Source organism: Cebus imitator, unplaced genomic scaffold (genome assembly GCF_001604975.1).
Source record: "Cebus imitator isolate Cc_AM_T3 unplaced genomic scaffold, Cebus_imitator-1.0 Scaffold240, whole genome shotgun sequence".
NCBI classification, from domain to species: Eukaryota; Metazoa; Chordata; class Mammalia; order Primates; family Cebidae; genus Cebus; species Cebus imitator.
The window spans coordinates 121,974-148,926 of NW_016107555.1; the positions used below are offsets into that span (position 1 = coordinate 121,974).

Genomic DNA, 26,953 nt, shown 5'->3' on the forward strand with positions numbered 1-26,953 from the left:
TTTTTGAGACAGAGTCTCACTCTGTCATTCAGGCTGGAGTACAGTGGCATGATCTTGGCTCACTGCAACATCTGCCTCCTAGGTTCAAGCGATTCTCCTACCTCAGCCTCCCAAGTAGCTGGGATTACACATGTGTGCCACCACGCCTGGCTAATTTTTGTATTCTTAGGAGAGACGGGATCTCACCATGTCAGCCAGGCTGGTCTCAAACTCCTGACCTCAGGTGATCTGACTGCCTCAGCCGCCCAAAGTGTTGGAATTACAGGCATGAGCAACCATGCCCAGCCTGTTTTTGTCTTTTAAATTGAGACAAGGTCTCACTCTGTCACCCACACTGAGTGCAGTGGCACAATCACAGCTCACTGCAGCCTTCACCTCCTGGGCTCCTGTGATCCTCCCTCCTCAGTCTCCCGAGTAGCACAGATAATTTTTAAATCTTTTGTAGAGATGGGGTCTGACCAAGTTGCCCAGCGTGGCCTCAAACTTGAGGGCTCAGGCGATCCTCCCGCCTCAGCCTCCCAAAGTATTGGAATTACAAGCATGAGCACCTGTGACCAGTCTGTTTTTTTGTTTTGTTTTTAAAGAGACAGGGGTCTCACTGTGTTGCCTAGGCTAGTCTCGAACTCCTGGACTTAAGCAATCCTCCTACCATAGCATCCTAAGTAGCCAAAACTATAGGTGTGAGACACTGTGCCCAGCCCCAGCTTCTTTTCTAATAAAATATGCTGAAATGTGCACATCAGAAAGCTACCTTCCATCTGCTAAGACAGAATAATGTGCTCCCAAAAGATGCCCACACCCGAATCCATGGCACCTGTGACCTCATGTGGCAAAGCAGACCCTGCAGACATTGACTAACTGACCGCCCTTGAGAAGGGAAGATTATTCGGGGGTACCCGGGTGGGCCTGATATAACCACAGGGGTCCTATGAGAGGACGCAGGAGCGTCAGAACAAGAGGGGGATGGGATGATCTTAGCAGAGGCTGGAGGATGGCGGAGGCCATGAGCCGAGGAATGCAGGTAGCCTCAGAAGCTGGGAAAGGTGAGACTCAGATTCTTCCCTCAAGCCTCCTGGTGGGATGCAGCCTGCGGACCTGCCTTAGACTTCTGACCTCCAAAATTACGGGAGAGTGAGTGTGGGCTATTTTAAGCTACTGTGTATGGAAATGTTACAGCAGCCCCAGGAAACTCAGAGGCCACATGACTTGCAACGGGTCTCAATTCCTGGGCTTTTCCCCACTGTGGCAGATCAGCCTGTGGGAAGTAGGGGGTCCCCTCCCAGGGGACCAGTGGGCTCTCAGGGCTTTTCACGTGAGGTGCACGCGCTGTGAACGGCTGCCACGGCCCTGCTGTGCCCTCAGGCTCCACCCCCCCCGATGTGCCCAGTCCACCTGGCACCAGCACTTTTTCCATAAACATACAATTTTGGAAGTAATCCTTATGCTGATTGAATTTATACTTAAGGTTGAATTAATACTAACACAATGCCCCAACACAAAGAACTGCAACTCCTTGGTCTATGTGACTATTTCCTGTCATTACAAAACCACTGCTTCCTGGTGCTTGTGGAGGAGACGTCACATCCATTCCCACTTCTGACACTGACCCCAGCTCCCTGCCACTCAGAGAAAAGGCCCCAGCCCTTCACCATAGCCCCGGGGCCTGCTACTGTAGAGCCTCTCATTTGGCTCTAGTGGGGCTGCTCTCTGGAGTCAGGGGCCGGGGCCAGTCCCCTGCCCAGTTGTATGCTGCTCTTCTCAAAAGTGGGGGGTCCTTGGGGGCCTGCTGGGGTCACTCCCCCTTGCATTCCTCAGATTGGCCCCTTCTCCAGGCTAATGTCACTTTCACGCTGGGTCTCACAAGGACAGGTCCCACATCCACAGAGATAGTGGCAGCCTGGGGCTGGTGAATCCCAGAGGGGATTTGACCAAGTTCATGATTTTATAAAAGTGGAAGTGATGGCCGGGCATGGTGGCTTATGCCTGTAATCCCAGCACTTTGGGATGCCAAGGTGGGCGGATCATGAGTTCAGGAGATTGAGACCATCCTGGCCAATATGGTAAAACCCCGTCTCTACTAAAATACAAAAAATTAGCTGGGCGTGGTGGCACACGGCTGTAGTGCCAGCTACTCAGAGGCTGAGGCAGGGGAATTGCTTGAACCTGGGAGGCAGAGGCTGCTGTGAGCCGATATCACGCCACTGCACTCCAGCCTGGTGACAGAGCAAGACTCCGTCTCAAAAAAATAAAAAAAAAAAAAAGTGGAAGTGAGATAGTATCTACATGAGTTACGGAGACAAAGCGATTGTAGTGGGTCCCCAAATGATACATCTACTCACAACCTCAGGATGGGCCTTCTTGGAAGAAAGGTCTTAGCAGGTATAATTAAGCAAAAGGTCCTGAGAAGAGATCGCCCTGGATTCTCCAGGTGTGTCGTGAATCCTATGACAAGTGTCCTTGTAAGAGACAGAAGAGGAAAGACACACAGAGGAGGAGGCCTTGTGACCACAGAGATAGACCGGAGTGATACAGCCACAAGCCAAGCAACGTCACGGAACAGCTGCTGCTCCCAGAAGCTGGGAGAGGCGGGGACGAATCCTCCCCTGAAGACTTCGGAGGGACCTTGGCCCTGTTGTCACTTTGGTTTCAGAACAGTGGCCTCTAGAACTGGGGGCGAGCAGATGTTGGTTGTTTGGAGCCCACCAGAAAGCAACACCCGTTCTCTATAGCACAAAGCTCTGCCGGGTGCCGCATGCAACCCAAGGTGATGTTTCTGTGCCTGCCAGCAGCTCCCCGGGCTCCTGACACGGACTCGGACAATCCACAATCATGTGTGCCCCTGCCCCGGCAGCAGGGTCTGGCCCTCGAGGCCTCCTTCATGGTATGGCCGAAGCGAGAGGCAGGCGTGGGGCTCAAGGGTATACAGCAGACCCAGCAGAGTCCGCGAGAAAGTCACATGGGAACCATGAGGCCGGCCCCCTGCGGTTTGTCACACACCTGCCCAGTGTCACCCAGAACTCAGAGCCAGCAGGGGCCACGCCTCCCCCCACAGCCTTGCTCTGTTTCCCTACCGAGGGGCAAGCATGTGGAGGCGGTGAGCTGATCTGACGCGCAGTGTCTGAGGGCGAGCATAACAACCCTGCTCTGACAACCCTGGCCCCACTCGGCCAGCACAGCCCTCGCCTCCCTGGAAACAACCCGGCAGGTGTGAGAATCCTCTGGAAAACAACACACAAGTGTGACAGCATCCAACAGCCCCTGGATGCGACAGCGTCCCATAGGCCCTGGAGGACGCTGGCACAGAAACAGGCCAGACTCCATGGCTGCTATTTCAGTTTGGCCCAAATTCTTCTATACACAAAACAAGATGTCATCTAAGAAAACAACAAGGGTCTCTCTGTTCCTGGTAAGGAGCCCAAGGTTTCACCCAGGAGGCCCGGGCCAAAGCTAAGACTAGGTGGGGGCCTGGGGGGCCCACTGCCAGGCCCTGGGTGTGGCTCAGGACAGTGGGAATCAGGCGAGCCCCACCCAGCCTGCCCCGCACCCTCACCACATGAAGGAAGCCAATCCAAGCGAATGTCCTGCCAGAAATTCTGGCTTCTGAAAGTGAAGGTCCCCTCCTGTTTTAGAAGAAATGTAGCCTTGCGGAAAGCCTGTCAAAGCAGCTCCTCGTGTCAGTTGCCCCAGAAGCCTTCTAGACTGCTAAGCTAATTCCTGGAAAAAGCATTCACTTCGGACTATGGTTCCTGATTTTCCTTCAAAATTAATCATTCCTATGGACAAAGAACGACAACGCACCTCCTAACACTCTCCCTTAAAAGTTATTTCCGGCTGTACAAGTGGTTGAGGGTGGGGACTTTGTTTTGTTTTGTTTTTGAGACACAGCCTCGCTCTGTCGGCCAGGCTGGAGTGCAGTGGTGCGATCTTGGCTCATTGCAGCCTCTACCTCCCAGGTTCCAGTGATTCTCATGCTTCATCTTCCCAAGTAGCTGGGTTTACAGGAGCCTGCCACCAGGCCTGACTAATTTTTGTGTTTTTAGTAGAGATGGGGTTTCACCATGTTGGCCAGGCTGGTCTCGAACTCCTGGACTCAAGTGATCCACCCACTTCGGCCTCCCAAAGTGCTGAGATTACAGGTGCGAGCCACTGCGTCCGGCAAGGTGGGGACTTTGTGGGGAGGGTTCCCCCTTGAATGGCTTCCTCATTTCTAACAAAGCTCTTGCCTTTTCATTCTTTGGGTGCTTCGCTGAGCTTTGTGCAGAGAACACCTGATGACTGGGCTGACATTTAGCAAACAGAGTGACCATCTTGGAAAGTCTATTCCTTTCCTGATGGTTCTCTAAGGACACTCAGGGACAACTGAGCATGGCGAGTCCTGTGGAATGCACGCACATTTCCCACTATGTACTTTGCAGCTGTATTTCACAAGGTAGCCCTAATAGTGACTTGCCCAGGCAGGAGTCCTAGAAACAATGGCATGGAAAACCATGCCACAGATTCTCCTGCAGGGTCATGCACCGCCGCGCACCGCACGCAGGGCTGTGGGGGACAAGCTGAAACACCTGTTTGGACCTGCTTGTTTTGGGCAGATTCTAAAATGACATTGTGGTCTATGTTTGAGGCAAACATCTATCAGTCAAGAAAAGATTCTGAGATCGGGTGTTGTGGCTTATGCCTGTAATCCCAGCACTTTGGGAAGCCAAGGAGGGTGGATCACATGAGGCTGGGAGTTCAAGAGCAGCCTAGCCAACATGGTGATACCCTGTCTTTATTAAAAATACGAAAAATTAGCTGGGTGCAGTGGCACATGCCTGTAATCCCAGCTACTCGGGAGGCTGAGGCAGGAAAATCGCTTGAACCTGGGAGGCGGAGGTTGCAGTGAGCTAAGATCGCACCATTGCACTCCAGCCTGGGTGACAGAGTGAAACGGTTTAAAAAGAAAAAAAAAAGATTCTGAGTGAGCCACTGTCTCTACAAAAAATGCAAAATACAAAAACTAGCTGGTTGTGGTGGTGCATGCCTGTAGTCTCAGCTACCTGGGAGGCTGAGGTGGGAGGCCTGCTTGAACATGAGAGTTCAAGGCTGCAGTGAGCAGAGATTACACCACTGCACTCCAGCCTGGTGGACAGAGTGAGACCATGTCACGGAAAAAACAAAAAAAAGGGCTTCTGCAAAGTGGAGGGGCGCAATGGCACAGACCATCCTTCTCCTCACCCCAGAGCACCCAAAATCCAACACGTGCCAGCCCACCTGCTCTCCGTCATGCCAGGAAGGGAGCCAACCCACCACCGTTCCAATCTCGGGTGCTTCTGCCCAGTCCTGGGCCGCCCATTGCCAGGCGTGTTCTGAGGTAGCAGCTGCCGGAGGGAGCACCAGGGCTGGGCTGCCCCTGCTTGGGCTCTGGTGGGCAGGAGCCGTGGCGAGGAGAGCCAAACTTACACTTCTTCCACTCGGTCGCCTCTCAGGACAAGGGGCTGGTCTCAGCTGACAGCTCCTCCCACAAGCTGCTTTAATGAGGAAGCGTCCTCAGAGTCAGCACCAGGCCCTGATGATGCTGACACCGCCCTCGGCCTTCGAGGCAGGGCTGCGGCAGGGGCTGCACGGTGCGCGGCCTCATCTCGGGAGCCGTGACACTGACAGAAATCACCATGTGTCGGGGGCACCTCACTTTACTTCCACAGAGAGTGGTAATGTGAGACAAGCGTGGTGACCCCCGCTCATGCAAACTGCAGAGGCCTGGCCTCCTGAGCTGGCACACGCACCCCAGGGACAGCAGGCACCATTTCCAGGCGGGGCCAGGTGGCTGGGATTGGATTTTTGTCATGGGGAAAAACCACCAATGCCAGCACTGCCCTGGGTGGCATGGGCAGGGCTGGCCCAGGAGGGGCTCCTGCGGCCTTTTCTGTACTGATCCTGCCACTGCCTATCGTGAATCATTAATTCCTCTCCCAAAATGAAATGCGCTGCTGCAAGGTTTGGTGTCCAGGGCCATGGCAGCTGTAGGCACAGGACCTTCCCAGAGCTCCGTCTGTGGAGCGTTTTCAGAGGTGAGTTTAGGCAAGTCTTTAGGAGGATAATGGCCCCATCATATCTGAGTCATGGATTTTACCAGATTGAAACATCATGTCAATAAACAGCAAGGACAAGGCAAGAAACCTCAGGTTCCCATTCCCTGGGGCAGATGGGCACACACCGAGGCCCACATCACCCTGGGTGTGAACAGAAGACTAACTGGCTCAGGGACCTGAGCGGCCGAAGGGCACTGCCTCCCTCCTCTTTGCCAGAAGGGTGGTTACCTTTTCTGATCTTGTCGTGAAAATTAATGGCGTCCACGGAAGCTGTGACGATGTTGGTCTTGCAGTGGCGTGCAGCCACAATCCCGGCAACCTCGTCCATGAGCTTCATGGTCACGCCTGCGGAGAAAGGGGCATTCGGCAGATGAGACATGGAGGCAGGGGGAGACCATTTCACATCCTGGAAACAAGTCACAAGTCAAGCTCTCCTCTCCCACTAGCCTCCAGCAAGGGCCGAGGCTGGCAGGGGTGCAGGGTGCTGGACCTCACGCGCTGTGCTTACACGCCACGTGGGGCTTCCTCAGGAGCTTTTGAAAAAAACGACCACGGCTGATATGCCAAGCCACTAACAAAACAGCCCTTTCCCTGTCCTCTATAGATATCCCATATTGCTGGAAGGTTTTGTTAAAATATCAGCTGGGACAGCTGTGATCCTAAAGTCACAGAAAAAGTGCTGGCGAGAATGTGGGGAAACCGGAACCCTCCTCCACTGCCAGCGGGACTGAAAGATGGTGCAGGTGCTTTGGAAACAGTTTGAAGGTTCATAAGAGGCTAAACACAGAGGGATATTATGACCTAGCAACTCCAATCCCAGGAATATGCCCAAAAGAAACACATGTTCAACAGAAACTTGTACAGAGATTTCACAGCAGCATGTACACATCACAGCCAAAAAGTGGAAGCAACTCAGAGGTCCATCAATGACGAATGGAGAAACAAAATGTGGCCCTTCCATACAATGGAATCATACACGCTGCACTGGGCATGAACCTTGAAAACGCTACGCAAAGCAAAAGAAGCCAGACACTAGAGACCACACTCTGTATGCTGCCATTTATAGGAAAAGCCCAGAATAGGCAAATCCCCGCAGAGAGGGTAGTTTAGTGGTTCCTGGGGATAAGGGATTAGGGGGAAATGGGAGTTAGTGCGAATGGGTACAGGGTCTCTTTAGGAGAAATGATAATGTTCTAAAATGGACGGCAGTAATAGTTGCACAACTCTGAATATACAAAAAAACCAACAACTTGAACACTTTATTTTTGAAACAGGGGCTCACTTTGTCACCCAGGTTAGAAATTTTTGTATTTTTTGTAGATGGGGTCTTGCTATGTTGCCCAGGCTGGCCTTGAACTCCTGGGCTGAAGTGATCTATCCACCTCACCTCCCAAAGTGCTGTGACTACAGGCATGCCACCACGCCAGGGCCAGTACACTTTAAATAGGTGAACTGTGTGCTATGTGAATCATCCTTACTACAGCTGTTATATAAAACAAACAGAGACTCACGGAAAGAAGAATCCTGTAAGGCCAAGGCAAGCCTCAGGCTGCAGATGTCTGCTTTTGCTTAATCTCTCTTATTTGACAGACTACCACTGTGCACATGCTGGTCCTCCACCCCCCGTACAACACATATATCACAACTATTTCATTTTTTAACTTTTAAATTTATTTTTTATTTTTTTGTAGAGAAAGGGTCTCACTATATTGCCCAAGCTGATCTCAAACTCCTGAACTCAAGTGATCTTCCTGCTGCAGCCTCCCAAAGTGCTGGGATTACAGGGGTAAAGTAAGCCACTGCTCCTGGCTCTTATTTCACTTAACAACTTAAATCATATCCTTTGTTAGGCTGAACTACATGAAATTGCCAATAGTCAACCACATTTGACTTATAAAAGCAGCAAAGCGATATTAACCAACTTAACAGCTACCAGAAATCTTAGAAAGTTATGTGCATTCACTCTAGGACACAGAATGATTTCTTTTTGAGACACTCCAAGGCTGGAGTGCAGTGGCATGATCTCAGCTTACTGCAACCCCCACCTCCCAGGTTCAACCAATTCTCCTGCCTCTGCCTCCCTAGTAACTGGGATTACAGATGTGTGCCACCACACTCAGGTAATTTTTGTGGTTTTAATAGAGACGGGGTTTCGATATGTTGTCCAGGGCTGGTCTCGAATTCCTGACGTCAGGTGATCTGCCTATCTCAGCCCCCCAAAGTGCTGGGATTACAGGTGTGAGCCACTGCACCCAGCCAAGGATACAGAATGTTCTAATAAATCCAGAGAGAGGCAGGAAATCAGGCTCCATCCCACAAGTGAAAACCAGGCTTGTACAGAGTCACATTTAAGGTAGGAATCAAATGCCCATAGCATCCAGCAGGTAAAGCTGGAAAGAGCAGAAATAGTGGAGGCCCCAATCAGAGGCCAGCCAGGGCCCCCTGCTGCTTGGCTCCTGCCTAGTGCCCCCCACGGGGACCCCATTCTTCAAGAAACACATCCACCTAACGAGAGGCACACATCTTGTGTGCATCTGGACTCTACCAACTGGGCAAAAAGATCAGCAACTGCGGAGATGTGAATACTGATTGGGTATTTGATGATATTAAGGACTTATAAGTGTATTTGGGAGGATGTGATAGAGCTATTGTGGGGGTTCAAGGTAGAAAGTTATATTTTAGATACACTATCTGGGCTTGGCTTCAAAATACTGCAGCGGGAAAGAGGTGAGGCAGGAACAAGCAGGTGCTGCCCATTGCTGGTGCTGGGAGAACACGCCGGGGCTTGGGATGCTCTATACTCTGCTTTTGTGTATATCTGCCCATTCCCAAAATATAAAAAGCTAAAACACAGACATGGGTGTTATTGATTAAAGCATTATGCTTTTATTACCATGACTTTTCTCACGGGACCTGACAGACGATCTTGCTAAATGAGGTAGGACAGGAGAGGGGAGGGGGGCCAGGTTCACATTCACTGCACTTCCGCCTGTCCTTTCAAAGACCTGGCGCATCTGTTCGGCTCAACCTGTGCTGGGGACATCAGCATCCCGTCTTTCTTTTTTATTTTCTTTTTAAGATGAAATCTCTGTCACCCATGCTGGAGTGCAGTGGTGCGATCTCGGCTCACTGCAACCTCTACCTCCCGGGTTCAAGTGATTCTCCTGCCTCACCCTCCTGAGTAGCTGGGATTATAGGTGCCTGTCACCATGCCTAGCTAATTTTTGTATTTTTAGTGGAGATGGGTTTTTACCATGTTGGCCAGGCTGGTCTCGAACTCCTGATCCCAAGTGATGCAACCATCTTGGCCTCCCAAAGTGCTGAGATTACAGGTGTGAGCCACTGTGCCCAGCTACATCCCCGTTTTTCAATCAGCATCCCCATTTTCAAATGAACAATGGAGGCCCTAAGTCACATAGAGGTCTGATTCTATAGAAAGAGCATGGGTGAAACGCTGGGAAAGTAGCCGTTTGGCAGAGGAAAGAATCCTAGGCACCAGATTCTCTCCCCCAGGCAAATAAGATGCTGCTCTGGGTGCCAGGCAGGGGAGGGCACCTCCAGGCTTCAGGTGGCTTGGCTCTCACAGTTCTGCAAGGTGATTTTACGTTATTATTAGAAACAGGTGTAGCCTGGCTAAGCCACCACCAGGCTCTCCTGGTCTCTCCCCCATGGCAAGGGGCCTCCATAAAGGCCCAGCATGCCCAGGCTTGGCAGGGTAGAGGATGATTGGGCCAGGTCCCTAGCCCAGGATGGCAAGGAGGTGAAAACACAAAACAGAAGAGGATCACCCGTGTGTCAATATCGAGGGCCTCCATGGAGGGGGCAGCCTCAGCTTCTCAATTACCCACACCCAGCTGTGAGTGTGCCCCCACCACAGTGTGGCTCAGGATGGAGTCTGGAATGAGGCCTAGTGTGAATCCCTCCCTGCCCCATCGCCCATGCCTGAAGGGGCTTGAGCCCCTGTCTCTGTCCAGAGCATGTGAGTCCCCTCAGAGGCTCTGGTGGGAGTGAGTCCCATCACCTCTGCCACTCTGGCTGGGTGAATTTGGGCAGGCAGGCTGTCCTCCCTGAGCCATGGGCTCTGGGTCTGCCAGGCAGAGGAGGTGACAGTGCCCACAGGCAAGGTGACTGAGGAGCAAACAGGACGGGCCATGTGGCCGCTCAGCAATGGCAGCTGCTACCATGGGACGTGGGGACTCGGTAGACATCTGTTGAGCTGAACACTAATTTAATTTAGGACTTTGGGGACAGATCTGAGATTTGGAGGCTGAACAGAAAAGGAAAGAAAAATGAAATAGCTCAGAACACCAGGTAAGTGCTGGCTGAGAACCCCACTCACCTGGCGCAGGTGGGCAAAGGAGGGACCCAGAGTACAGCCGGCCTCCCCTTACCAGGCGCCAAACACAGAGGCACAGAGACCCACGTGGCCATCTCCTGACTAGGTACTAGGTCATGGCTTCAGAGAGAGAAAGAGTGTGTGTGTGTGTGTGTGTGTGTGTGTGTGTGTGTGTGGCATGTGTGTGCATGTGTTTAAGGGGCTTGGCAGAGGCAGAGCTGGAGCCCACAGACTGAGTTCTTCCAGGTTGATCTGCCTCATAAAGAAGCTGACTTGTGACCATAACAGGGGACCAGTGGCCCCGCTCACACACAAAGCCAGCACAGGTGTGCCATAGAATTCCACAGCATTTCCTGCAGACTAACTCTAAATGCTGCCCCGGGCAGCCAGCAGAAGCACTGTCAACCTCCAATGGGGCCAGGACCAGCCACATTTGCCGTGAAACGCTAGCCACTTATATTCAGAAAATGCCAATATGCCAGCCTGGTGATTGTCAACAGCTGAGCACAAGAATGTCAGCGAGACAGGATTAGAGCAGGACCGTGTGTGCTGGGGGACCCCTTGTTAACTGGAGTATGTGAGAAATTTATGGCCAAATGTGCACGAGGTATGGCCTTCCTAAGGTGGAAATGGTCGCCAGCCAGCAGCTAGTCAGGGTCCTCCTGGGAACAAACGAAGGAGGGACAAGCAGGAGTTTTTGAGAGAGAAACAAAGGAAGGAAGGACCACCAAAGCCCAGCATCAGGAGCCAGGAGAACACGTGGACACAGGGCCCAATGCTGCTGAGGCTATAAGCTGGATGCCGAGGGCAGTGGCTGGCACTGTTGGGGAAGCCAGTGCCAGGCATGGCCAAGCATGCCACACGGAGGAACTTGGCTGCAAGGTCAGTGCCATGAATTTTGTTCACTGGGGCAGCCCGAGGGCCTGATGCACGGCCTGCCCCCCTCCACAAACATGGAATCTCACTGGATAGCACCCGATTCTGACGCTCAGCCGGCCCCTCTCCATGAACACGGGATGACCAACACGGGGTCACGGGACAGCACCCGATTCTGATGCGCCCCCGGCCACTCTCCATAAACACGAAATCTCACTGGACAGCACCTGATTCTGACATTTGACCAGACCCTGTCCACAAACACGGAATCTCACCAGACAGCACCTGATCCTAACGCACGGCCAAGCCCTCTCCACAAAAACATGATGACCAGCACCGGTCCTCACCGGACAGCACCCGATGAGGCAGGTGCCTCACTGTCTCCATTCCACAAATCAGGAACCAGACACACAGAGTCGCGCTTTCAAAGTCACACCGCTAGGGGTAGGATGGAACCAGACCTGACCTTGGGGCACCAAAGGCAATGCCACGCTGCCTTGCCATCCTGTCCTGTGATGTTGTGTCTGGAGTGGAATTCTTCCCAAGATAACTGCAGGAAGGAAAGTTCAAAGCCACAGACCCAGAGTGCGCAGTGCTGGCTACCAGTTGGTGTCATCAACTCAGGGTGGTTTAGTTGTGGGGGGAGGAGGGAAAGGAAGGGTTTGTGTTGGAATTAAAGCTCAGAACTTAGAAAATGCCTACAATTAACCCCTTGTTTGTCCATCCTGGGAAGCAGAATAGGAGAATAACTAGAAGGAATTGTAACCAACTCCTTCAAACCGGGGTTTGCCCCGTTTATCCAAAAGGCTAGCTTGCTGGTATGAGACCCCACAGGGGACCCCATGTTACTGGAAACCTCGCAGGATCCAAATCATGGGATAGTCGACCTCAAGGGGAAGATATGAGCAGCTGTTGAGTGCCTGGTGTGCGAATGTCCCCTTCACCATCCCCATGCTCCTGCAGGCTCCACACAGCAGCCCCAGACCACGCTGCATGGTGTGGCGTGACTTGGACGCCTGCACCGGGTGGGGACCTGCCTCACTATCCCTGTGTCCCTGACCCAACACGGAGCTGGCATCTGGTACTCAGGGAATGGTTGAAAAAACAACGCTGTACCAATGATGGGAAGGGCTGAGTTTGGTGGAGGGAGTCGATGCTATTCTAGGGCCCAGGCCATTGGGGCTGTCGTAATCCCACCACATGTGTCTATGATCAGACTGTACCCCACACCTGGAGTTTCATTCTAAGCACCAGGAACAGTGACACACAAGCAGCGGGAAATTAGGACAGTGGGGCATCCTAACTCTGGCAGACAAGGAGGTCTCTGATCTCACCTGGAAGGATCTTTGTCCACTTCAGGCCATCTGCACCTCCCAGAGAAGTCATAGTAGGATCCTAGGCCAACTCAAGGCCAACTTGAGGACTCATGAGATAACCTTTCTGGGGGAAACAATTAGAACGGCCCAAAAACGAAGCGTTTGGCCTTGCAACAGCGAAGGCTCCCTCTTGGCCCCTGCAGGTGTTGAGGCAGAGATGGCAGAAGCAGAAATCCACTAGAGAAGAAGGACCTGGCAAGAAACCAGTGCCTCAGCCTCCAGGCACCCCGGTCTGTGTTTTCTCAGATGCATTTTTTAGTGTCGATCCAGTGGACTTGAGAAAAACATAGTAAAAACCACGGTCTGTTTGTCAGCTGAACTCTGGTGGCTACTTAGAGGGGAGGAAAGTGATCTCATAAAAACCAAGATTATACTCAACCGCTGTCAAGCCCTCTGTTTCCTCCTACTGGCGAGGCAGAACCCTGGGCATCTTGCTGTGAGGGCCTGGGGCTGAGCCTGCTGGCTGCCTGCCACCCAGAGACAGCGATGAGGTCTGATGGTCCCTGCAGAAGTGAGATCATTAGAAAGCCACGTGTTTTCATCCCATCGTGGCCTGCGTGTAAAGACTGTTACCATACAAGGCCTGTATCTATGACAGCACACACAAGACACTACAATCAATGTGTTAGTTGAGAAAACTAAATTTTAAGAAAAAAATCCCAGAAAACCACAGTGCCTGCTTCACAACTGCCTTTCCCACCACCACTGCACACCTGGGCCCCCTGCCTTGCCAGAGGGAGCCACCTGCCTTCTGACTGGAAGTCACCATCTCCCTTTCACTTTCTTCCACCCTATTAAAAATATCAAGCGCCAAGTTTTCTCTAAGATGCTTCTTTCCAGGTTCCTACTGAAAAGCTTCATCAATTTCCCCCACTGCAGGCACAACGGGTGCTGCCAATGTTGGAAAATAACTCTGGCACATTCCAGTCCACCGCAGGCCGTCCTCATCTCCTAAGATCTGTAATTTAAAAGATGACAACAAAATTGTAGGACTTGCTGTCCTTGGAGCTGCATTCATTTCAAGCATGATGGGGGGAAAAGCAAGCCCTTCTTGGTCACTAATGCATGCACGCTAGATACCAAGGATATTTCAAATTGTAATATTTAACTGCTTACAGGTTTTTGTTTTGTGTTTTTTAAAGTATTGATCTGTCCACTGGCTTAAAAATAGAGGCTTCATTTTCTTTTCCGAAGGCCTGGCAGGCGACTGGGTCAGGCTTGCCTGCAAACCCGAGGCGGCAGTTCACAGCTCAGAGCCCGTGTGCTGCTGTCTGCTCTGTGGGCGGCAATCTGAGATGCCCCCATTTCTATATTTAATCCCAACTGACGGAGCGTGGGCGCCAGTCTCCTATATTAAGAAAACGATAGTAACTTCATCTTGTGTTAAATACCCCACCCTTTAGTAATTACAAGAGTTCTGAGAGGATCCAGCAGAGTGAGAGCCCATGAGATGGCCCTGGCCTCTCTCTCCCAGGTCCAGTAACCTGCCTCTCTGTGGCTGGGACCATGGACAGAGGAATATTCATCAGGTTCCCAGATGCCTGGGAGCATCACAGACCCAGGGAGAAGGGCCAAGAGCTGCCCACGCCCATTTATTCTTCACACTCTATAGAGTTTGAAGCAGGGAAGGGAGGAGGTCTTGAGCGCTTCACTTGCAAAATAAGGAAGCAGAGAAAGGGTGGATGGATTTTGCATCCCAACTTCCGCGGAGGCCCAGGCAAGAGGAGGCCGCAGCTATGCACGAGCCTCCAGGCCCACCCCTAGGAAGGACAGGCCAGTGAGAAGCTGCAACCTCAGCCTGGAGTCTGCCAAAGCAAGGTCGCTTCCTGGAAGGCCCAGACATTTTGGTGGGGCGTCAGTTTCCTTCTAAGAGTCCAGGTGATGCTCCAGTTTACGAGTTTGTGTTCATCACTTGGACAGGGAAATGCTGTCAGTGAGTATCTGCCACAGTGCCCCTGGCGACAACAGGCTGGAAAAGGTACCATCAAAAAAAAAAAAAGAAAATAAAAAAGCCCCCAGCTGACCCGTACCCAGGCAGAGAAGGATGTTCTTACACTTCATAGCCTGACCTGAACTATATGCTCTGTATTTCTGGAAAGGAGGAGTTTGTGTCCCATGATTTGAGAAGAATGACGTGCTGACCAGCAGGGACCTGGCTGAGAGGAGGACCAAGTACGGCAGGAAAAAGTGAGTTCCTGGGACAGGTGCCTGTAGCATGCTTGGACTGGGGCAGCACGAACCCCACGCCCAGTCAAGGGAGGAGGGGCCCACATTTCCAGGGTTGACCCCATCTTGGGGTTCAAGGTTCAAGTTTACCAGTCCCCACGCCTCCCCCCCGGTGGCATCAGGATGGACATGAAGCTGTGCTTTGGAGCTCCAGCTGTGGAGAACGATGTTTTCAAACACCAAGATCCTAGAAGGGGGTACTGGAAGGAATGTAACTGCAGCCAGTGCCACTCAGCTTCACGAGGAAGAAAGCAATGTCCCAAAGCGTTTGCTTGTTCACCTCTTGAGCCCCCTAGACCAGAAGTTCCTCAGGAGTAGGAAACGTGCCCTCTTTGTCCACCTCTCTACTTCCTTCTCCCCCCGTCTGGCGCATTGTGTCCCATGCAGCAGTGGGGGCTCCAGCCAAACAAGGTCACGGAATCAGAAAAGAACAACTGTGCCCTCTTTTGTATTTTTCAGTGAAAGTCAACTCCTCCAGGCCGGGCTCGGTGACTCACGCCTGTAATCCCAGCACTTTGGGAGGCCGAGGCGGGTGGATCACGAGGTCAAGAGATCAAGACCATAGTAAAACCCCATCTCTACTAAAAAATACAAAAATTAGCTGGGCGTGGTGGTGCACACCTGTGGTCCCAGCTACTCGGGAGGCTGAGGCAGGAGAATTGCTTGAACCCAGGAGACGGAGGTTGCAGTGACCTGAGACTGCACCACACTGCACTCCAGCCTGGCGCCTGGCAACAGAGCAAGACTCTGTCTCAAAAAAAAACCAAAACAACAACAACAACAAAAAAAACTCCTCCTGCAGGTGCAAAAGATCGTTTCTTCACAACTGCCCCAAGAAGACCAAGCGAACAAGAGAGTCATGGCGGAGGCCTCACTTGCACCCCTTCCTGTGTTTTCTCAGCCCCCTCTTTCCTCTGCTCCTCCAGCAGTCTGGAGCTAAGCTGTGCTGTCCCCTGGCCTCAAGACCCGGGGCAGCGTGTTTGGTTCCCAGGCAGCTAGACGCTCGCACGGATGTTTGTCACAGGAGGCCTGACTCCCACATGACCAGCAGGGCTGTGTCTCGTCCACAGCGCCCATGGTGGAGCGTGGAGGGGCTTAGCACAGAGAAGGCACCTGGTCACTGGTTCTCGAGGTAGAGAGTGGTCATCACGAGGTCCTCAGGTATAGCCCGCACACAGCCTGGCGCGCGCCTCTGGGTGGGGCTGACGGCACGGGGCCCACAGTCTGCATCTTCTTTCCCAGGCAGGATCTTCATTCTTCCCAGTCCAGTCATTCAGCTCCTGAATGCTGACTCCACACCAGGCCCTGTGCTAAGTGGGGACGCGGCAGTGAGCAGACAGGTCCCCACTGTGTCTACTTTCATTCTGGGGTGCAGAGGCCATAGGAAAGTGTGTCAGGAGTGATGGTGCTTTGGAGCAAAAAGTAAGCGGGGGCAGTCTAATGTATACAGAACGCTCACGAGAGGTCTCTTTCCTTTTCTGCAGGGACCTGAAGAAAAACACAGGCAGCCTTGCAGTTGTCTGGGGAACCCAGGTAAAGGGAAAGAACCCTTGCAGAGGGGACAGCAACCGGGCAGAGGGAACAGTGACCAGGTGGAGGAACAGCAACCGGGCAGAGGGAACCGCAATCAGCCGGAGCAACAGCAGCCGGGCAGAGGGAACCAAAACCGGGCAGAGGGAACAGCAGCCGGGCAGAGGGAACCGAAACCGGGCAGAGGGAACACTGACCAGGTGGAGGAACAGCAGCCGGGCAGAGGGAACCGCAATCAGCCGGAGGAACAGCAGCCGGGCAGAGGGAACCAAAACCGGGCAGAGGGAACAGCAGCTGGGCAGAGGGAACCAAAACCGGGCAGAGGGAACACTGACCAGGTGGAGGAACAGCAGCCAGGCAGAGGGAACAGCAGCCAGGGGTAGGGAACCTCTACCAGGTGGAGGAAACCGTGACCAGGTGGAGAGAACAGAAAAAAGAAGAGGGGACAGCAACCGGGCAGAGGGAACCGCGACCGGCGGAGGGCTCCCAGCACAGCCGGCACATCTCCCCAGACCCTCCCAGACTGCCATAGCTGGCGGGGTCCCTGGCTCTTTACTGATAAACTTATTTGTAGGCTGACAAATAACACAACATCCTGGCCACTATTTTCTGCCATGACAGCGCTCTCTGCCAAGGCCGATCAACAGTCGTGGTTGCCCTGTCGGCTTTCATTTACTCCGCTGACCCGGTGTGCACACTGTGACTTGGGGCTGTCAGAGCAGGCAAAACAGACCAGGTGTCTAGCCTGAGCAGCAGAGGCAGAGTCATCCCAGCAAGGGGCTCCATGGTGACCTCACACCCCCATTCTGTACACCGAGTGCCATGGCAGTGCCTAGTAGGCTGCAACCAGAGGGTGCTTAGACTTGGACAGGACAGTGGAACAAGCTCTGATGCCCCAAATGTTACAGGCTCTATGGTGGTAAGACTTGGAGTTGGGGGACTCGAGTAGGAGGCTGGGGGACAGCTCCAAGATATGGGGAGAGGAGGGACTCAGAGTCCCTAACGGAGACATAAGGCCAGGCTGCTCCTGCCCCGAGTCCTTCTGCCTCCTTCCAGTGGATGGATTTTGTTAACTTTCTTTTCCCGGTTCCAACACTTAGGTATTTTAAATTTTCCTCTTTAAGTAATAAGCTCAAAGTTTGTCACTTCTTAAAAAAAAAAAAAAAAAATATATATATATATATATATGTGTGTGTGTGTGTGTATATATATATATATATATATATATATATAGAGAGAGAGAGAGAGAGAGAGAGAGTTTCACTCTTGTTGCCCAGGCTGGAGTGCAATGGTGTGATTTCGGCTCACCACACCTCCATCTCCTGGATTTAAGTGATTCTTCTGCCTCAGTTTCCTGAGTAGCTGGGATTACAGGCATGTGCCACCAGGCCTGGCTAATTTTGTATTTTTAGTAGAGATGGGGTTTCTCCATACTGGTCAGACTGGTCTTTGAACTCCTGACCTCAGGTGATCCGCCCGCCTTAGCCTCATGCAGGCGTGAGCCACCACGCCCAGCTAGTTTGTCACTTTTACTCTGAGGACACCTTTAGCTGTCTCCCCGATTTTGATAGCAAGTATTACGTTTTCATTATCTTCTACATAATCATAAGTCCAGATTTTACTTTTTCTTCGACTGGCAGTTATTTGCAGGTGTGTTTACTTTCCAGGGACTATGTTCTTGTTAAGGAGGCTTAGGCTTAATGGGTCTCACTTTAGGGAACTTATAATTAAAATGCTCTTTGTGGTCAAGTGCATGATCCTATTTTATAAACGCTCCCCTGGATATGGGAAAAAAGCTTGGGTTCTCCACGGAGCAGAAAACTGTCTGTGTCTGTAATAATAAAGCCAATAAAGTAAATGTAATAAAAGTTATGAAAGTAACTGATCTTTCTTAAATGCTTCCCACGTGCCCGCTGCCTTCCCTGTGCTATTTCGTTTATTTCTAATCCCTGCATTATCTCACTGGTGAGGAGGAGACAGAGGCCTAGAGAGGTCAGGTTAGGTGAGGGCTGCACAGGCCACAGCCTCGGGCACCATTCACATAGCTTCAGAAGTTAGAAGGAGGATGGGCAGGTGGGGAATCCAGAGGAAGAGCAAGTCCAAGGTGAAGCTGCCACAGGCTGTGGGAGATTGGGAGGAATGACTGAGCTGCATATTAGAAAATTTGTCAGTTGCCACTTGGAGGCGGGAGCAGAGGCCATGAGGTCAGGGGAACTTACAGGAGAAAAGGTAGGAAGAAGGTGAGGGCAGACCTCAGGTGAGCACCCACACTTAGGGGCAGGTGAAAGAAGAGGAGGCAGAGCCTCCATAGAGCTCCAGGGTTCTCACCCTGGGGCAGGAAGAACCACTCAGGGTGCAATCAACATGCAGATGCCTAGGCCCACTCCCCCAGCCACCCTGGTGCCCAACAGTGTGGGAGGATGAAGGACTTGGAAAGCGTGGTGGCCTGAAATCCCATAAGGGCACCCCAGGGTGGCCAGGTCAGTGGTGTCCAATGCTCTGGAGAGGTCCAGGGACATGGCTGGGAGGGCACAGTTGCTGGATTCATTGAGACAAACCCACACTCTAGCTGTTTCTGAAGCCTCTGAATCATCAGAGCCACCCAGGGCACTTGTTACTAAAAATACAGGTTCCTAGGTTCCAACCCAGCCCTGCTGCAGCAAATCCTTCAGGAGAAGGGCCAGGGAATCTGTGTTGTTGTTGTTTTGAAAAAGAGTCTTGCTCTGTTGCCCAGGCTAGATGGAGTGCAGTGGCGTGATCTTGGCTCACTGTAACCTCCACCTCCCAGGTTCAAGCAATTCTCCTGCCTCAGCCTCCCAAGTAACTTGCGATTACAGGCACCTGCCACCACACTCAGCTCATTTTTGTATTTTTAGCAGAGACAGCATTTCACCATGATGGCCAGGCTGGTCTCGAACTCTTGACCTCAAGTTATCCACCTGCCTTAGCCTCCCATACTACTGTGATTACATATGTGAGCCACCACTACCGGCCACAATCTGCGTTTTTAAAGAGCATTAAGATGGTTTTTGAGGCTCAGATGAGTTTAGGAAGCTCTGTTGTGACCCTACTTCCCTGCCACACGCCCCCATCCTATGCTTCCCAGTAACAGGGGATCCGAGCGAGCCCCTCCCAAGGAGGATGCCGCCTTGACTTCTGTCTCAGAGCAGAGTTAGTTTTTACTCAGAACTGATGTGAACAGTAACACTGAGGTTTTCTTCTAAGCCAGAGAACGACCCGTTGCCTCCTTCCATTCCCCTCACACTCTAAGACCCGGATACAGGACCCGGAGAAGCAACTGGAAGAACCAGGATCGTGCCCTGGGATGAGGGCCCCATGAGGGCCACAGCTAGGCTGAAGTGAGAGACATGGCAGATGTGCCCCACATGTGCAGTGTTGGGAGGGTGCCAGTCGGGCCAGTTCCCCAGCAAAGCTGGTCTCAGGGCAGGGCTGGAGCTGCTGCTGTCCCCAAGGTTCAATCTGCGCCTCGAAGTATCTCAACTCCCTCCGTCCCCAGCTGTTAGGGTCTCTTGTGGTGTAATTCAAGGAGGATCACAATAACTAAACATAGAATGGGGCTCTTTCTGCGGCTTCTCAAAATCGCCCAAAAATGGCTACTGGGCTGCTCACTGAAGAGTACCCAGGAAGATGACAAGACAGATTTCAGAACTGGGAAACTGGCTAAGAAGGGAAATACACTCATGGACATGTGATTCCAGGAGAGCTCCTTTCTTGCAGCCGTCTGTCTTCCCCAGAGTGGCACGTTTGCCATGGCATCCTGCCCCAGCCAGTCCCCAAGAATCCCCTGGGGAGCTTGGGAAACTGTAGCTCCTGCGCTCATCCCCCACCACACCCCTGGGGTCTGGGTCACCTGTCAGGTGGGGTCTTGGTGTCTGTGGTTTTAAGAGTTCCCCAAGCGACCTTAATAGGCAGCAGAGACGAGGCCACAGATCCAACCTTTCAGGGAAGGGGCCAACACCACCACCTCAAGCAGATGAGAGATATACACCGGATCTGACGGAGGTGACAGAAGAGGGCAGGAGGGGAGGAAGGGCTGGCTCTAAGCCAAAGGAGGCTGCGTCTCCCTCAGTAGAGCTGGTGGCCCAGGAAGGAGCCTGAGACGGAGGGGAAGGCTCCAAAGCTGACCACAGAATGGGTGGCTGGCAGGGGACAGGGAGATGGTTAAGGGGTATAAAAAAATAGAAAGAATGAATAAGACCTACTATTTGATAGCACAACAGAGTGACCATGGTCAATAACTTAATTGTACATTTAAAAATAACTAAAAGAATGTAAGTGGATTGTTTGTAACATAAAGGATAAAGTCTTGAGGAAATGGATACTCCATTCTCCACAACGTGCTTATTTCTTTCTTTTCTTTTCTTTTTTTTTAAGACGGAGTCTTGCTCTGTCACCCAGGCTGGAGTGCAGGGCGCGGTCTCAGCTCATTGTAACCTCCATCTCCTGGGCTCAAGTTATTTTCCTGCCTCTGCCTCCTGAGTAGCTGGGATTACAGATACCCGCCACCTTGCCCAGCTTATTTTTCTATTTTTAGTAGAGATGGGGTTTTATCATGTTAGTCAGGCTGGTCTCGAACTCCTGACCTCAAGTGATCTACCCACCCTGGCCTCCCAAAGTGCTAGGATTATAGGCATGAACCACCACGCCTGGCCAATGTGCTTATTTCATACTGTGTGCCTACATCAATCAAACCATCTCATGTACCCCATAAATATACACACCCATAAAAATTTTTTAAGAGGCTGTCCACGGATGGAATTCTAACTTTTTAATTATGTAACAGTGAGCCCACCTGCCAAAACTGCCTGGGAAGGGCGGCCTAGAGCACAGAGATTGAGGAAGATGTGACATGGCCTGGTGGGGCCTCCAGACTAACAGCCTCAGCATCGCACAGCACGTGGGGGCAGTTCGAGTTCTCGGGCCCCTTCCAACCTCCTGAACGCTTACGGTGAGCCCAGGGAGGCAGAGCCAAGTCTCTCAGGTGAGTGCACAGCATGGCCGCCTGCGGATGGTGAACCGGTGGTGTCTGGGGCACGGGGTAGAGACGAAGGCCACTTCACTAGGAAGAAACACCCAGAAACTGCAAACCACGTGATCTGTTATTCAGCTAAATGGGTTAGTAATAAAAAGTCCCAGGAAGATCAATGATAGGCCAAGGGCTGGAGGCTGGAATGGGGAGGGAAGGTCAGGCCCACAGACAGGCAGAGGTTGTGGCCAGAAAATGGAGGGAAAATCTACAGTCCCTGCATTTCCCAGCAGAAACCTCAGGACCAGAAGACAAAGCCTTCCAAGCCCTGTAAGGAACACTTCCCTCTAGAATGCCCTACTCAGCCAGAAGTCATCTGAGACTGCAAAGCTCAGGAAGAGGACCCTGTAGGCCCCAGGACAGAGACTATCCCTTCCTTCCTTAGTAATTCCAATGTCTACAGACGTGTCTGACCAATGGCACTCACTCACCCACAGATGTGGCCACATGAAAAGTTGAGGGTGCAGTTTCCAATATGCCTGCCACCCCTATGGGGCTGGACGCTGGTGAAGAGACAGCTAACATGTGGCTCACCAAAGGGTACCCCAGGGCTGGCGGAACCACAGAGCAGCAGAAGCCTGGGTCCCCAGCACCACGGGCTGCCAATTGGCTTTGGACCGCTCACAGCTGCATTGTTAAAAGAAAGGAAAAGTCCTCTCTCTTGTGGAAGTCATGCTATCTGGGGGGCAGCTGAGCCTTTATTCCAGTTAACATATTGCTTTTCTTGGGGAGCCACTGAAGGACACGTTTCACCAAAACCGGCAAACAGGAAAACTGAAGATCGGTGAATCCAGGCATCCAACCCAGGTGAATGGCAAGGACCGTCCCAGGAGAGCAGCTGAGAGCAGGCACAGAATGAGCAATGGGGAGGAGAGGACCGAAGGCGGAGCCCTCCAGGGAACACGGCAGGAACACGGCAGGAACAGTTCCGTGGCAGCCAGACTGTACTGGGCGTCATACGGAGCTGCTGGAGCGCATGGGGCAACCATTGGCTATGGTAGTAACAGTTTCAGGGAAAGTAATCATAGTACCCCACCCAACGAGCAGGGATGGGGCTCACGCATCCGAAACTTACACATCAAGGGACAGCAACGGAGCCTCATGCTTAGGAAGCCGAGTCCTGAACCAGAAACAGCAGCTACCCCTGAAGGAGCGATGGGAGGAAGAGAGACCCACAAGCCCTCTGGATCCTTCCCACAATACTTAAGTTTAAAATAATTAACTTAAAAATAAAAAATAAAGTATCAAGGAAAAAGCCAAGGCCTCCAAAAGGTAAGAAGCGAAAAATGCATGTTGAAGACTCCTCTGGGTCTGCCTTGAACAGGGCTACTAGCTGACCCCCAGAACGTCCACCTCCCAAGGTCTGGACCCCCACAGCCATCTGCTAGGTCACCCCTTCAGTCTGCACAAACAAATGTGGGGGTAGTGAAGGGGAGAACAGGGAGGAAACTGGTCTTTTCTGGGCTGAACCCTAGCACTCTGTGGAGGAGGGAAGGGGACCATGGAGTGACTCTCAGGACTCAAGGAAGACAGAAATCAAAAGCCAGGCTGGCCCTCTCCACATGCCCTTCAACCCAGAACTGCACAGACCCCGCCAACCCTCCTCCCACACGGGACGGTAACTGACCTCCACACCCTCGGCCTCACTCCCCAGATCTTTTCTATTCCCCCAGCTAAAGACACAAGGTTCTGTCTGTGCACCCAGAAAAGCAGCAATGAGCCCCTGTGTGGTGGGAGCACTGCATTCCATCTGCGATTCCAGCCAGAACACCTCCTTCCATTCCAAGACACCCTTCACGAGTTTATTGCCACCCAGACCTGTGTGTAAAGTCCTCAAGTCCAAGGCTAGCCAATGTGTGGAAATCACAGAAAACGGGACTCAGGCGCAGCTGTTCAGACACATCCGCAGTCTAGAATTACAGAATCAAGGCTAAATTGGCATCCATTTCACCACTTTCTTCTGCAACTGGCATCTAGTGAATTACAGTTTAGGGAAGATTTTGATTCAAATGATTTTAGATGCCATTCTTGCCAACAGTACTCTACAGAAAAATACAATAAAATCACAGTTTTGTGTTTTCAACATGGCATTTTTTATTCATTCATTCCTGGTGAGTTACCAGGCCCTATAAGAGAAGGTTAAGCTTGGTAAAATTATTAGACAGATTTTTACAAATGGTAGGCACAAAATCCCTACTAAAATAGGCATTAAGTATTGAAAGCCATTGTAAACACTCCTTAACATACATCTTAGCATGTGCCCATATCAATGAAGCAGCTTAGACACTGTAAATGAACATGACATGCTATAGACTTCCAAGGGGCTTTTCCAATGATTCTTCCACACCTGGCATCTCACTGATGCCTTTCAGCACATAAAGAAAGATTGGGCTTAAGGGTGTGCCAAGTAGACAGCGATGACGGAAATGCCACATTTAGTGAAAAACGTCTAACATGTTGACAAAATAAGCAAAAGTCGTAGCACAGAGTTTCACAAACTGCAGGCAGAACGGAGCTATAAGAGGCTCAAAGGTGATACTCAGAAGCCCGGGCTTGGGCTGGCCAGGCTCTGAAGAGGGAGCTGCTGCCCACCCTGGAATTCGAGGGAGGGGAGAGATGGGACACTAAGGAAGGGGAAACAGGAGATGCTTCTGAGGCGACAGCTGTTCTCAGGACAGTGAGATACTGATTGTCACAATGTTCGTGGGCCTGGGAAGTTATAAAGCAGGGCTTCCCCTGGTGAGACCTTGGTTAATCAGATTTAAGAGCAGTGCGGCCAGCACTGAGTGGAAAGAGGAAAACGATCATGAAATAGAAAAAAGAAACCCAAAAGGGGACTCGTTTAAAAAAGAAACAAACTTTAGAAACATATCTCCAGGGTTCAATGGATTTAGCTGCTTCAGCCTCCTGAGTAGCTGGGATTACAGGCACGTGCCACCATGCCCAGCTAACTTTTGTATTTTTCTTTTTGAGATGCAGTCTCACTCTGTCACCCAGGCTGGAGTGCAGTGGCACAATCTCGGCTCACTGCAACCCGCCTCCTGGCTTCAAGTGATTTTCCTGCCTCAGCCTCCTGAGTAGCTGGGATTAAAGAGGCGCGCCACCACATCTGGCTAATTTTTGTATTTCTAGTAGAGACGGGGTTTCTCCATGTTAGCCAGACTGGTCTCGAACTCCTAACCTCATGATCTGCCTGCCTTGGCCTCCCAAAGTGCTGGAATTACAGGCATGAGCCACTGTGCCCAGCCCTATTTTTGGAGTTTTAGTAGAGACGGGGGTTCACCATGTTGGTCAGGCTGATCTCAAACTCCTGACCTTGTGATATGCCGCCTTGGTCTCCCAAAGTGCAGCCTGGGCAACAGAGTGAGACTCCATCTCAGAAAAAAAAGAAAGAAAGACACATATCTCACATCAGGACCAGGTGCAGCGGCTCAAGTCTGTGATCCCAGCACTTTGGGAGGCCAAGGTGGGCTGATCACTTGAGGTCAAGAGTTTGAGACCAGCCTGGCCAACATGGTGAAACCCCATCTCTACTTAAAATGCAAAGATTAGCTGAGTGTGGTGGCATGCGCCTGCAATCCCAGCTACTTGGGAAGCTGAGGCGGGAGAATTGCTTGGAGGTGGGAGAATCATTTGAACCTGGGAGGCGGAGGATGCAGTGAGACAAGATGATGCCACTGCTCTCCAGCCTAGAGCCCACTGTCCCAAACCTGAAAGTAATTGGTGCCTCTCATTCATGGAATGAGTATCTGCAAGGTTCCACTTTGACTCTCTGTGGGTGCTGGAGCTAACACAAAGACTACAATCCAGTCCCTGCTCCTGAGGTATCCCTAGTAGAAATATCAATGTAAGCCAACAGAGAGTGGGGCCATTTGAGCTGGGTTTTGAAGGATAAATAGGAGTTTTCTGAATGGAGAAGAAAAGGGAACTTGGTGTTAAAGGCAATTAGAAATAACAGCATTGTGCAAAAGTGCTTGTTATGCCTCGGGACAGATGAATAGCTCAGTACACCCAGAACAGCTGTGCCCAAACTTCACTAACCACGTACTGCCTTCACAACTTCTGCTATCACTGATGCCACTTCACTATGATCTTATCTCCCTGATGCTTTTCTTCAAATCAACTTGTTCTTAAAAGTTTACTTCAGTCTCATTCAAAATTACAGTAGCCATGAAATTATGGATTTGATACGCTATCTACGTTTTCCCTAAATCACAAAAAATAATTACTCATTATGGGCCAGGCACAGTGGCTCACTCCTGTAATCCCAGCACTTTGGGAGGCCGAGACAGATGGATCACGAGGTCAGGAGATCGAGACCATCCTGGCTAACACAGTGAAACCCCAACTCTACTAAAAATACAAAAAATTAGCTGGGTGTGGTGGCACACACCTGCAGTCCCAGCTACTCGGGAGGCTGAGGCAGGAGAATCACTTAAATCCCTGGAGGTGGAGGTTGCAGTGAGCCAAGATCATGCCACTGCACTCCAGCTCTGGCCTGGATGACAGAATGAGACTCCATCTCCAAAAAAAAATTTTACACATTATGAAAGTAAAAGTGTCTGTCTGTGAACCTACAGCTAAATCCTCTTGGGTTCCAGCTGCTCAAATTCCAGGAAGCCGAGCTCGGAACTTTAAGGCCTGTGTTGTTTGAGAAGGAATCTGTGCTTACTGGGAAAAGATAAATTCAAACATTAGAGGACAAACATTATTAACGAGCCACTGTCAGCAAGTCACAGTGCTAGCCTCCGGAGACATCAGTGCCCTGGCAAGGCCCTGCCCCTGACCCAGGGCAAGCATTAAACATCTCACGACTGTAAGATCCCGAGGCTGCATGTGACCCCCCCCGGGACTCAGTCATCCATTTAACTTTCATCACCAACTTGAAAAACGGGCACCAGCGTATTTTCTGGTTTGTTCTGTTTTTTTGGGACAGAGTCTCACTGTCGCCCAGGCTGGAGTACAATCTCAGCTCACTGCAACCTCCACCTCCCAGATTCAAGTGATTCTCCTGCCCCAGCCTCCCAAGCAGCTGCCACCATGCCTGGCAAATTTTTGTATTTTCAGTAGAGATGGGGTTTTGCCATGTTGTCCAGGCCAGTCTTGAACTCCTGACCTCAGGTGATCAACCCACCTCGGCCTCCCAAAGTGCTAGGACTACGGGCGTGAGCCACCACACCTGGCCTCTCAGCATATTTCTGTGATTTATTGTCAACCTTTTTTTTTGAGATAAGGTGTCGCTCTGTCACCCAGGCTGAAGTGCAGTGGCATGATCATGGCTCATTACATCTTCAACCTCCTGGGCTCAGGGGACCTTCCCACCTCAGCCTCCCAGTAGCTGGGATTACAGGTGTAGCCATCACACCTGGCTTTATTTATTTTTGTTGTAGAGAGAGAGTCTCCCTATGTTGCCCAGACTGGTCTCGAACTCCTAAACTCAGGAGATCCTCCTGCCTCCATTTCCCAAAGTGCACGGCCATTGCGCCTGGCCTAT

The 26,953-nt window shown here is 51.5% G+C and overlaps 1 protein-coding gene across 4 annotated transcripts in view; it reads right to left on the reverse strand.

Annotated features, from left to right (window-relative positions):
- ACOT7 (acyl-CoA thioesterase 7) overlaps positions 1 to 26,953 on the reverse strand; it is a 123,937-nt gene that overhangs the window by 24,869 nt on the left and 72,115 nt on the right. For all 4 annotated transcript variants that reach the window (XM_017498283.2, XM_017498281.2, XM_017498285.2 and 1 more), the window contains exon 7: positions 6,297 to 6,413. In XM_017498283.2, coding sequence (XP_017353772.1) covers positions 6,297 to 6,413 — 117 coding nt within the window. The remainder of the gene's footprint in view (positions 1 to 6,296; positions 6,414 to 26,953) is intronic.